This window comes from Helicoverpa zea, chromosome 8 (genome assembly GCF_022581195.2).
Source record: "Helicoverpa zea isolate HzStark_Cry1AcR chromosome 8, ilHelZeax1.1, whole genome shotgun sequence".
Lineage (NCBI taxonomy): Eukaryota > Metazoa > Arthropoda > Insecta > Lepidoptera > Noctuidae > Helicoverpa > Helicoverpa zea.
The window spans coordinates 1,344,898-1,358,715 of NC_061459.1; the positions used below are offsets into that span (position 1 = coordinate 1,344,898).

At 33.7% G+C, this 13,818-nt stretch overlaps 1 protein-coding gene across 2 annotated transcripts; it reads right to left on the reverse strand.

The window, feature by feature from the left end:
- Positions 1-392: 392 nt before the first annotated feature.
- LOC124632434 (organic cation transporter protein-like) lies at positions 393-10,540 on the reverse strand. Of its 2 annotated transcripts, none has more exons than XM_047167278.1 (7): positions 10,482-10,540; positions 5,032-5,131; positions 4,687-4,787; positions 3,573-3,724; positions 2,671-3,285; positions 1,407-1,588; positions 393-680 (listed from the first exon to the last, which is right to left on the reverse strand). In XM_047167278.1, the coding sequence occupies exons 1-7, from the start codon at positions 10,523-10,525 to the stop codon at positions 459-461; spliced, it is 1,416 nt and encodes a 471-aa protein (XP_047023234.1). In that variant the 5' UTR covers positions 10,526-10,540; the 3' UTR covers positions 393-458. The 2 variants fall into 2 exon arrangements, with proteins under 2 accessions (XP_047023234.1, XP_047023233.1); XM_047167277.1 differs by lacking the exon at positions 10,482-10,540 and adding an exon at positions 7,723-8,221.
- Positions 10,541-13,818: the final 3,278 nt, after the last annotated feature.

Genomic DNA, 13,818 nt, shown 5'->3' on the forward strand with positions numbered 1-13,818 from the left:
GGACGTTTGATAAGATGTGTTGGCTAGATACAGGCTATGAGATAAAAAGGATTAATTACTAGGTACTCAGGGGATGCCGGGAACAAGGGACGGTGTTACTTAGGTTTTTCACCGCGCGAGCAGTTATTGATACCGGCCGGCCATTGCTGCGATTCGAACTGAAGTCTTTCGCTTGACGCCGATAGGTGGCGCTAGAGATGCGAAGTTTTGTTGACGCTCGGCGTTTTGTATGAAGATGTAGAATTAGGAGAAAAAGAAAAAGAAAAATACCAAAGCCTGTTCAATGGGATTTACTAAGAAAATAATATTTTTACGTAGAAAACTTTTTAATAAGGTAAATACTAGATGCGAATAATCATAGTATGAGACTAGTAAACAAAAAACTCGCACCATTGTAAAAAAATAATTTATTATTGTACCGCAATATAACATTAATTTATTCGTCTCAACATTTTTAGCTACTCTTTCCAATCAAAACTTCTATTATCAACACTTAGGTTAGAATCAATTTTATTTTCCTTCATTGTTATTGTTTTTTCTTGACAACCTATTGCTTCGGCCTCTTTTACGGTGTCGGGTAGTGCGTCGTTGGAGATATCGGGGACGAGGAACGTTGCCAGACCCGCTACGAGTGACGAAATCCCGAATATAAGTGATGGTAAACCATCCCAGTACACCGTCTGAAAATTTAGATAAAAGTACATTAATATTAGAAAGACGAAGTTTGTGAGTTTGTTTGTTTGAATTCCTCGTGCAAAAGCTATTGAACGATTTTTTGTGAAAGTTCATAATATAGTATTACAATAGCATATAAATGCTTTTTCATAAATTGATTGAAATATTTAAACACAAACGTAGTTGCCAGACATACAGTAAATAAATTCATTCAGTAAAAAGTAAATCAACTTCAAACCAATATTTCGAACAAATAACTTTTTACTACTCGTCCGAAATTCTTCAATAAACATTAATAAGACCAATTATTGACCCGTTTCGAAATCGACCGCGCGGTGCACGGTGCAACAACTAGATGCACTCAACTGGGTCAATTCTGACATCCAATTGATGTGACAATGACAGCCTAAATGAGAAAGTATTAGGCCCTACCACATAGTAACAGACTGGTTGCTACCCGCGACTTTCTTAGCGTGAAATTCGATACATATTATAAAAATTAATGCCACTTTTCGTTGTAATTTTGTAACTCAATAATGGGTAATTCTATCCAAACCAAATGTTTAGGTTTGTTCGTATTATTTAGTAGATGGTGTGTGTTAAGTTTGCAAAAATCGGTCGAGAGGTTGTTTATTTATCACTTTTTTGTAACAAAATAGTGGACTTGTTAAGTAGCGAAGCACGCACCATGGGCCACTAGTTAGAGTATATAATTTTATGTTCATAATTACCAGTAAAGGCGTCTGCGGTGCCACAATAGACCCCACTCTTCCCAGCGAAGAACATAACGCGTGCATAGAATTCCTTGTATACGTAGGAAACAGTTCCGAAGTATACATATACGTTATAGTAAAGTATAGGGTTGCCATCAGCTTGCTCACCATGAACATCGTTATGGAAAGCCACACCATATCTGAAAGGTTTAATTGATTTTTAGACTTATGTGGGACAAAGGACAAAAAAATGGTGATGGTGTCCCGGACTATAATAGTGAGTTCATTGTAATTTGAAAAAACCGGCCAAGTGCGAGTCGGACTCGTGCACGAAGGGTTCCGTAAATTACAGTTAAATCAACCTATCTCAAAAACTATAAGAGATACTTTGATCAAACCAAAAATCGTTGAAAGAGTTAATTAGCATGCATCACCTCTATTTTTTTTAGAATTTTATACCCCGTAGTTATAAAAATAGAGGGGGGGGGACATACTTTTTACGACTTTGAGAGCTGAAATGAAATGAAATGAAATGAAATGAAATGAAATTGTTTATTTTGCAAGTTGGACATTACATCACTTTTACACGTCATTTTAAGAACGCTGAGGCCATAAACTGATATCTCAAAAACCGTTCACTTTAAGAAAAATGTTTTTTAGAAAACTTTATATCATTTTAAAAGACCTTTCCATTGATACCCCACACGGGTATGTACATCGAAAAAAAAAATTTCATCCCTCAGTTACATGTATGGGGGGCCCCACCCCCAATTCTTTTTTTTACTATTTAGTGTCATATTTTTGTAGCGGTTCATACAACACATATTCCCATCAAATTTCATCACTGTAGTACTTATAGTTTCCGAGTAAATCGGCTGTGACAGACGGACAGACGGACAGACGGACAGACGGACATGACGAAACTATAAGGGTTCCGTTTTTGCCATTTTGGCTACGGAACCCTAAAAAAGGATTAATGGTGGCAGTTCCAAAATAAGTGTACGAAAAAACGAGTTCATGATCAACGTTAACTTGTTAGGTAACAATATGTATACGTAGGTACTTAATGCTAATTTAACAGGACTAATCAATTTGGTATCGCTTATTATGCGTTTTAACAGAATCAGGTTATCAACACTTTGAAATTAAGGGTAATTAGATGCATTAAACACATAATATAAAACAAAATTAACGTTCCAGCCATAGCTGATGCTTAAATTCAGATTGTTATGAGTACACCTCATACGTTCATAAGTTTTTAAAATCAAGAAAATTTACTCACTTGTAGGCAAAAAAGGTTGACCAATACAAAACACGCCAGCTAGCAAAAAGCTGGCAATCAAAGGAAACTTCCTTTTGAACTTCATGAGCACATACATGGCTATAAAACTGCCAGGCAACTCAATAAGCGTCATCAACGCATAATTCAAATACATATTCCCTTCTAAGGACACTGAAGTTATTGTCATTCCGTAATTGACAAATGTAGAAGTCGTCCACCATATCACACAGACTATGAACCTTTTAAATAAAGCTGACGAAGTAAAAGTGCTCTTCAAAACAGTCCCAAACTCCACATTCTCTTCCTTATCGGTATCGCAAACTAGGTTATCTAGGACCCTTTGGTCAACCTTAACTTTATTCTTCTTTGCAATTTTCTCTATTATTGCTACAGCTTTTTCTTTCTTGCCTTTTATCAGCAGCCATCTTGGGCTCTCGTCTATGAGGTATATGTAGAGGAAGAAGAGTAATGCTGGGGCGTAGAGAGCTCGTAAGAAGTTTCTCCAGGAAGGCACCATCCAGGCTATGAAAGCCTTTAAGATTCCTCCGACGCAGTAGCCGATGCCGCATATCATGTAGTAAGGAACTCGTTTTGTTGTGGCTATTATTTCTATATCTGAGAAAATGGAAAATTAAGAACCAGCTTAGAAACTTCTGGAAAAAAGTTTTTACATTTAGAAATGCTTAGGCTCTGCCTACCACAAAAAAAATTGAATGGATATAGCCTCGCATTAAAATGTGGAACTCAGAATTATAACCCAAGCAGAGTAAAATAAACTCATTAAAAATGTTAAAACAAACTTTGGTTTATAGCAAAGAGAACAATTTCCTTAGTTTTAATATTACATGTCAGAAATGTAAAGACAGACCAATGGATTTATCTTTCTTCTTCATCAAACTTACTCAAAATATACGCCGGTGAGCATATATCCCCAAAGGCTGACTCCATGAACTCCAGCACGATGTACAGCCAGTAGGAGGTGGCGAAACTCCTGGCGATGCCCAGGACTCCGCCCACTACACCCGTCACTATTATCATCGCTTTTCTGCCTATCCTGAAAGAAATGACGAGATATCACTGTTACTGTACAAAAAATTAAAACGAGAAGACCTAAACTGTAATTTTTAAGATGGCCTAAAATAATAATAGGTTATTGTGGGTTTTAATTTCAGAAGAATTTGTACTTAGGCCGGCAATACACGGACACAGTGCAGTCCACAGCTTGAAGCTGTCGCCCCTGACTGCTTCAAGCGGTCCGTGTATTGCCGGCGTTATTAACCAGGGCCTTTTGTGTCTATATGTTTAGTTTTATAAAATTTTTAACCAAGTTATCAACCTGAAGGATCTTCCTTATGCGTTCAAACAAAACTATCCCCTTTACCAATTCAAATTACCTACTTTCATCTTAACCATTTCAGTAATTTCACTACGAAACCGATTTACAGACTTGTTTTTAAGTTTTCCTTACGATTTACCATAAAAAAGAGAAGCGCCATTATTTGCCTTTGCCATAAATAACAATTTTTTCATCATTATTATCTTCAGTGATATGATTGAGTGTTCACATTCTGTATTGTTAGAACCGACAAATGGATATAACACGGTCCAGTAAATTCTCACTGATGGTTAACATTACATACATTTTACTTAAAATGTAACAAAACTTAAAAACAAAAAAGTACTTAAGCAACATACTTATATTTTTATGATTTGTTTCATATATTTATTAAAGGGTACATTTTATGTTTTACCTATAAGGTACATAATGTCCAACAAAACTATGAACATAGTTTGTCTGTTGGATCACATTAAGCAGCTAAAAGCTAATTGGGCTAAGCTACAAATAATTTAGAACTTCAATATCTGCAACCACATCTGAATCACCGGACCAAACATCACATATTATTATGAAACTGCCAAAACCAACATAAAATGGTATAGCAACCTTTTCAGACCATAAAGGATCCCACGACCCAACGTACAACATTTGATGATCATAGTGATTGATAAACTTACCTATCTGACAGTGGCCCTACGAAAAGTAGACCAACCATGTAAGCGAAGCTGTGAACTGTCCCCACCAAAGTTCTCTTCCAGTCATGACAGGCTAGTTCAAACTGAAAACAAACATTTTAGGCATATTTATTGGTCGTAGTCAAAAATATGATTGTATAGGTAGTTATGATAATTCTCTAAATAAATAACCTAAATTGTGTTTCGAAAGGCACTTTAAATTGGTGGGTCCCGGCTGTCATTTGAACATCCCTGGCCGTCGTTATAGATAGGGATATAAGGTTGCCCAAGTAACTGGGCTGGTATTTAATAAACATACTCTCATTTAGTTCAGCTAGATATACGTACATAAGCGACAAAACTGTCAGTCTTGTCGTACACAAACTCCGTGCAGTATGTCCCGTTGATGGACCCGCACGTGTTGTTCGCAAAGGTCTCATTTTTGCATCTGAAACAAATCACATTATGATAAATTATCTCTAATCCTTACTGATATTATAAACACGAAATTAGATCTGTCTGTCCGTTTGTCCGGCATTCACATCAAGACTACTGAACCGATTTAAGAGATACCAAGAATAAAAAAGGTACGGGAAGTAATTTCCACGAAAAGCGGGATTGAATTCCTTTATTTGAAGATATACGTTGTGATGATTTATGTGCGTAACATTTTAACTTACGCACTAATTGGATTTGTTAACATACGCTTAAACTACGTATAAACTTTTCAATGAATTACGCAAATTCTATTTAGTCATGTTAATGAGGCAGAGAATATCTTATTCCTGAAATCTGAGTATTTTTAGATACTTCAATATGTTTTTCTTGTTCCATATGATTTGCGAAGGTACCAAATTCTTACAAATCTTTTGTTAGTTAGCTACGCATATTTCTGCTGATTACACATATAAATGAATGTCACGTTTTGTTATTTAGTATGGGACCTGAAATAGACTTTTATGTGCATCGATCTAGAAGGTGACGAATTAAGCCTAGCAGGAACTTCTAGACACCGACTTAAAGAATGATCCTCCAATCCCCCTAAAAGCATTTATTTTGCTTTTCAATGATTTTTGAAGTATTTTTTTTTTTTTTCATTTTTCAAGTCGCTGTATGTAAAATTACAGGGTATGCATTGGTATGTACGGCTGTCAAACCTGGCTGATTATTTCCCGTAATGATTCTCCGAGATTTAAATAAACTGTCAATCACAATCTATGAAACTGTGGGGAGCAGTAACTGGAACGTGTATCTACATAAAGGTGAGATCTGACCGGTGTACGTACAAGCGTTTCTTCTAGTCCACTCGCTTTTGCGTACCTACATTTTAGCTAACAAATTCAACATTCAAACAACGTGCAGACTTTGCAAAAATTACAACCTTTATCCGCGATAAAAAATTTTTACGAAAACATTCAAAAATATTGTTTATTTACATTTTATACCACGACCCGAGTGATCTGCTTTTCCGCCACGAATAAGAAGTGGCTTAATGGTTACTTCTATACACAAGCTATAGGACTATCAAGACATACGTCTTTACGTACTAATCATTATAATATTATAGTGGGATGTCTTGAATCTGCTAGCTTATACCTACATAAGTGAACCTAGTATAGAACTTCCCACGAACACAATGTAACATGCAGTCTTCTTTTTGCGTCGGATGCATGTATAACGTTTCCGTATACAAATGCATTCCCAGGCCTTTACTAGAACAGGTTAAATGGAGAAACTACACACTTAACCTCAATTTTCACTTCAATACGATCTTAATTAAAGGTCTTATTTAGGTATATCACTTTTATTTGGGGTGGGCGCAACATGTTTGCTCACATCATGCTCTTCCGTCGTCCCCCAAGTAAGTTACATTATTTCTAGCCATATCGACTTTTACACAATCAATCCATCGTTTATTTGGTCATCCTCTTCCATTCAACCATCCACGTTCATGCCCAAAACCTTCCTCACAACATGACTTTCATTCCTCAACATCACATGCCCATACCATGGTGGTCTCAGCTCTTCTCCACGAACCCAACTTTTTGGTACCGTGCTACTAGTGTGATGTTTTATAGGAGCCTGCAAAGGCCAATTTAAATAAAGACTTTAACTAATTATGTCTAATTTGCATCAAATAATCTATACTAATATTATAAAGAGGAAAACTTTGTTTGTTTGTTTGTTTGGTTGTAATGGATAAACTCAAAAACTACTGGACCGATTCTAAATATTCTTTCACCATTAGAAAGCTATATTATCTGCGAGTAACATAGGCTATATTTTATTCCGGTGCGGGCAGTAGCTCCCACGGGACGCGGGTGAAACCGCGGGAAAACGGCTAGTAATTTATAAAAAAAAACTTCCATAGACCCAAATATCAATACCAAACTATGCATCTCATACAATCACATGTTATCTGCTGTGCATACCAAACAAAGAAAGTAACGTGAACTTGATAAACTTGTTTAAGTTTGTTTATAAATATTTATTGGTATGTAAGGTCGTGTTAAACACGAGGTTAAGGTCTAAGTACTTAGCGTGCCTTTCTAAACCAAGTGTGCATATAAATGTGCACTCTAAATATATCTTGGAATCCGGTAACGGTGAAGCAAATGACTTGCAGACAAGATACCTATTTTATTCGGTAGTAAATAGGAAAGACACAAGGTGAAGCAAAATCTAAAGTAAGTAGGGTCCATTAGTATCAATGAACAGTATCCTAAGTTTGTCAGTTTTATATAAATAACACTTAAAGAGCGACCCTGGTTAAAATCTACAATAAGCAAATCTAGGCGCAAGCTACAGTCTTTCGGCTTACCCGTGTTTACTATTTTATGTATAAGTCGGCCATTATCATTAAATACAATTCGAACTATATCTAAAAACATTTAACGTAGGTCATTGACCACAAAGGTCATCAAAAAAATAATTTCAGGTCGCAAAATTCTTCGATTACATTGGTCTTTCTTCACATTGTCCTGTTCACATTGTTAGTTCGGCATTAAACGAAAAAACAAAACAAAATCAAATACTAACCTATACCCGACTTCTTCTACTGCAAACACATAGTTTGAGCAATAGGCCGAGTTTGAGGCATAGGCTAGGCCAATGAACAGCATCAACTGTCCATGGTACGACCCAAACATATTAAACTTGCCCAACACATCGTCCAGTTGGGTTTTCGTTGATTTTTCTTCGGAAGTCATGGCACACAACACTAATATTTATTTTAAACTTAGAAAAACACAGTTACATTTATTCACTGTTAATTACTATTTATTTGAAATTCCATGATTTCATTTAATTTTTATTTTTCCACAGACAAGATTTTTGTATTTTTATTTATTTCACTGTAATTTTTTCCCGCAACCGAACTCACGTGCGCAAGAGTCGCAACTGCAAGTCAACTATATATAAAATATAGCTGGTATGCACATGTAAACATATTCACGACATTATTTAGATTTTTTTTAATCGATTAAAGAAAGGCCTGCGAGACATATCTCGACTAAGTCTCGATAATGAATGGAAATCACAAATTGTAGGACAAGGTACAGTTCGCCAAACAAAATGCATTGTTACCCGATTGTCATAACGACTCCCATTCACGGCGCGACTGGTCGTGTATCCGCTTCTAATACGAACGTCTATAAAATCGACAGTCGCAATGTAATATGTCTTACTTTATTCTTAAACTTAGATAAAGAAATTGAGAGATTTTTTTGACCGTGACAGTTTTTGTGAAAGGGCACCTTACTAGTTGAAAATGTGTCTTGCAAACATCGTATTGCGATTCTTTGATTAAATAAAAAATATAAATAAATACTGCTTTACTAGTAAGAATATGACACCTGCAGCCTTTATAAATTAATTTAATTATTTCCTCTAATTGACAATTTTAATAACACGTCACAAATCTACGTACCCTAATAGGTATTTGATTATTTGTTATTTTTCAATTAGCTAATGATGATCTTGTGGCTACGCACGTGAATTTCTAATACCTATTCGATTTTCGAAAAACAATTGATTAATACCTATCTTTCAAGACATGTTTTTTTTTTTAATTGTCTGCCAGTGAATGGTGCCTAGTTTTTAATGAATAGTTTATTCCAAGGCCTTGCTTAAAATAATGACTGGCGGTCACTGAGGTGTAACATTGTCGTCAGAGATCATTCACGTTTCGCGTTCCAGACACAACGACAACATATTGATTAAAATGTATAAGAATATGCAATAAAAAAATCTCAACTTTAATGATAACTCTAGAATTGATGAATAATTTATTTTGTTTTTTTTTAATATATAATTGAAAATAATTCTGTATATATTTGTTGTAAATCAATAAGTACTCGGCCAGTACTATAGAACTGTAAGAAAAATAAATAAATTATTATACCTTTTGTTAGTCTCCATTGCCACAGATGGTTAGAAGAAGGTTATCAATGGCGCAAAACATAATTATTTTATTGAACAATAAAACAACAATACGTATAACCTCACTTTGTAATGTTCCACTGCACTGGAAAATATTATAAAAAATATTTCTTTTGTAGAAAAACGTTTCAATCGATTTTGTTCTAACAATAAGAAACAACGACTAAATAAACAAACAAATAATAGTATTTAATGTAAAAAAAAAAAAAACTTTTTTTTTAATTTAACTGAAACAACTAAGCATTCTCTGCGTAAATAAATCTGAGTCTTTACTTGTACACAAATTCGAAAGGACGGCTGCTACAAAATAATATTATGACTATGTATTACTTGCAAGAAATATACAGTATAATAGTACCTACTTATTTAAATAACTTATAAACCAATCCCACAGCACTGGCATTTTTGTTCTTTAATCTTCAATCAATCCTTAACATTTAATTCGTTCAGTTGTAAGTAAAATAATATAAAAGCAAAATCTATTTAAAATAACTAACGAGGCCACCTCATAAATAAAATATAAACAGAAGAAAACAAATAATATTTCACATTTTACTGCACATAATCCAGTTGTAGTCCAAAAGGAAAACATTGACAATGCCGAGTAAATAATAAAATACAAAGTCGAATAAACAGTATTTTTATTTGTATTTATTTATTTATTTTACTTTGTTTCATTAACTTGCACTGGCTTATCTTTTCTTGTTTGCTTATCATCCACGAGATAAATATAAAATAAAATCATTCATTACTCAGCTATAAAGGATGTTTCATTGGAGTCATTAATTTTGAAATAATATGTTCATTCTCACATTGTTGGTAAAAAATATATTTTTCTTTCAAAATTCTGACTTCAACGAAAATACCACAATTGATACTCAGAGAATGATCTTTGGTTTTCCGGCTATGGTTTTTGAGCCTGAAACTTATGACTCATCCGACATGTAAACTCCACTCATCCGAACTTTGGGAGTCAATAAAAAATATCTAGTAATAAAGCAAGCCCTTAAGAATTATTCTCATTCTTGCGTTTTGCTGTTAATTTTTTTACAGCAAAATACCAATACGTTATTATATACGTTATTGAATTAATACCATAGATGGCTAATCAGAAACATAATTAACACGACGCATCGTGTCTCTCGATAGACGCAAAACGAAGGTCATCTGCAAATTACAATTAATATGCGCAAATTATTTACTGGTTGCAGCGATCATTGATGATAGATAATAATAAACATTGAATTTTGAATCTACAGTAACAACAGTACAGTTATTTAATCTAAGCGTTTTAATAATAAATAATTCGTGACTAACACTGAATATTGATATGCTTTGTTCTCTTACTCGTCTCTTACCCGCAATAAAACTTTATTAAAGTTACAAGTACATCTCCAATCATCACAAATTCCGTATGTACCATATAAATAAAACATCGCCACGAAACAAATGACATACGAGAATACTTGTACACACACAATGACCCTAATAAACTAAGTTAAGATGGATTTCTTACAGACTATGTGTTATCCCTACCATGCGAATAGTAATTCAATTATGTAGGAGTTGCCTTGCCAAGACTTATCAACGTATAGACACACGTAAAAGATGCGGACAGGGTCTTGACTAAGTTGGTAAAAACTTGGAATGATTGTCCTTCAGAAAAATGATGTTATCTGTCACTGAAGATCTTTGAAATTATGTCACAACCAAGATTTTATATGCTTGTTCATTGGCCTCTATGGTGACACTGGTTTCCATATTCAAATCCCATTAGATTGATACCTTAATGTCATCATACCACCTAGCTAAGAAATCATAAGTAATTGCGTGAAATAAACATTAAACGTGGTTAAAATAGGTAAATAGTCATTTTGAAAGGATTCAAAACCATAAACTAAAGTTTAAAATATACTTTGTAATATTACCAACAAAGTAAGAACTAGGTAAAAGACGTAAGCATAACTAATTACAGTAATTAACAGACAAGTGTTTTCTAAAATTCTTTTGTTCATTAACTTCGTTAAAGTACGTGAATATTTTTATTTCTATTCAGCCGCCGCCGCCATTTAAATATTTTGTATAAGCAGACAATATTAATTTTTAGGCTTAAAATTCTTGAAGCATATTTTATGTGCCAGACCAGACCGAATTTAAAATTCCATGAATGTAGAAAATCTTTTACATAGTTTATCAAATTAATTATTTAAATGCCAATGTAGTAAAGATGAACACAATATTTTGTAGATGATTTTATTTTTACACCAGCCAAACTAATTTATATTTTAAATTTTGGTTTCTTTATAATGGTAGACTTGGTGATTTAATTCCACAAAATGACAAAATCAGGTACATGAAAAGTATATGTAGCTGAAAAATATTACAAAGAATCATACTGTTTTTTTTACACAAAGCATTGAAATGCAGTAAAAACTAAAAAATAAATATTTGTTTTACAGTTTTCTGATTTTATTGTAGACAAAACCTACGCTAATATATTCACTATAACTAAGCTGTACTCTCAAAATGACCACCGCCCATAAATGTCATTACTAGCCAGCTTATTTTTAAACGAAATATCTTTGATTGTGATAAAAGAAAAAGATAAAATTCAGTATTCAAATCCTAAGCGTATCATGAAAGGCTTTCATGTCGAGAGCATAAACAAAGGTGATTCAAAGGGTTCAAGACTCCAAGTTATGAGATTTCCTAGAAAACCTTGTCTATGAATAAATAGACTCAGTTCCTAGAGTTATTATTCATTAATTTATCAAGAAATTTTAATACCCTGATCTTATTATGAAAGCACCTAGAGACATATTTCAGAGTAATTTTAATGTTCCTTATTTTCAAAAGAAGGTTTTATGAATAGGCAACGTTGCTACGTAGACGCACTCAGACTTATTTGAGACGAAACGGCTGACTCCACATAAATTAATATACATACCTAGTATATGCCATGATAAAATAATGCCTAGTCAGCATTTTGGCATGAGGATTGATTATCAGATGCATCAGACATAGAAATTCTTTTCTTATAATGCCACTGGCCACTATTACTATAAATTGTCAACAAATATTAACAACGGACAAAACCTAAATATTCACCTGTTTTAAATACAAACCCTTGTTGGCATTTGTACATATTTTTTTTTATTAAATGAAAAAACTAATGCATTTGTTTTACTATGTTGTGGTACCTACAACCTGTGATTCTCATCCCGGTCCCTTCATCCTTTACAACTATTGGTCCTCGGTTCCTCATTCCCCGCTCCCGCTTATGACTTACACCACGAACAACATAAGTGCGTAGTAATGGAACTTTGTTTGTCTGCGAACGACATTCGTGAAGTCGCACACAACCGTTAAGCTATTAAACGAATAGGGAATGACGATTTATTTTATAAATCCTTCATTTGACTTGTTTCGACTTTCACTTGTTACATGTTGAAGTTCGGATTAAGTTAAATTTTGGGCAGGATTTTGATATTTGGTAAGACTTATATCATTAATTGGGTATCTTATAGTCTTAGAATGTTTAAAACATGCATTTAAAGATGTAATATTTTGTAAAATATTTTATTTTTCCTATTGTAGTTGTCGTTTCAGATTTTCTCGACGGCATTAGTATAGAAACCGCCTAATCTTCGTGTTTATTTCTCTAGTCGGGCAAAGAAAAATTGAAATTTTCGTCTGCTTTTAGGCTGAAAAGTAAATCGTCTTTTGCAAAGTACATAAAGTACATCAAAATTGTAAAAGAAAGAAAGGAAGTAGTCATTGTAAATTATTAATAATTATGATATTTGCTTACTCAAAATAAAACAGAAGACTCAAAACAGAGGTTAAGCGGCAAGTAATATGCACTGTCGACGCGAACTGTCAGGGCAAGTTGGTTAACTTGAGTATCTAACTACTTCCGGAGGGACTAACCTCTTACTAGAGATACTAACGGAGCCATCACATAATCGTTGTGGTCACAGAGGATAGTGAAGTTTTGATGCCTAACACCAAAGGTGGCCAATTAAACAATCAAAAATTGATTTCGAATACTAATATAATCGATAGATATGAAGAAATATGAATGGAAAATTACTAAGTGCTGTTTTGTGTAGAATATACCCACTTTAGTAGATACTCGTTTAGTTTATCGTTATAAAAAATAATCTTTAAATTCATAACAAACTAAAAACAACTGTTTAAAAATATAAAGCAAACAGAGCAGTCGATAAGTACTACGCAACGTTCTATATACCGTTTCAGGTACCTATTATCTCTTACTCTAATTATTTTTAATTTAACGACAATCTTTTACGTCAACTACTAATTAAATCTATACACGTACTAACTCCGGAACATCCTTTACCTTGTGATGATAACACATCTATAAGAAGAAATGCGGATGTGTATATGCAGTCAGTTTCCTCTTAACTTTTCCTTAAACTTGTATCCTTTTGTCATTGTGGTTGAACTTGGTAACTACTAATATTAATTAAAGTTTCTGTCTATCACCATGGTTACTGTTTACGTTTATCTCTTTGTTTTGTGGAGATTTGGTGACTGACTTTTATATGCGTAAAATTCGCAATACAGCGCCTTATTTATTGATACAAGTACTAAAGAATAGAACTAAGAACCAAATTTGTTTCTTTAGGTAACTTCTTGGGTAACACCGATTGCAATTGCTAGAATATCAAT

Bases quoted from the DNA above. Each gene is read 5' to 3' on its own strand.
- LOC124632434 (XM_047167277.1), bottom strand. From the start codon at position 7,892: ATGACTTCCGAAGAAAAATCAACGAAAACCCAACTGGACGATGTGTTG. The intron at 5,132-7,722 runs GTTAGTATTTGA...GATTTGTTTCAG, and splicing joins GTAGAAGAAGTCGGGTATAG to ATGCAAAAATGAGACCTTTG. The intron at 3,286-3,572 runs GTAAGTTTGATG...CCATTTTCTCAG, and splicing joins CTCACCGGCGTATATTTTGA to ATATAGAAATAATAGCCACA.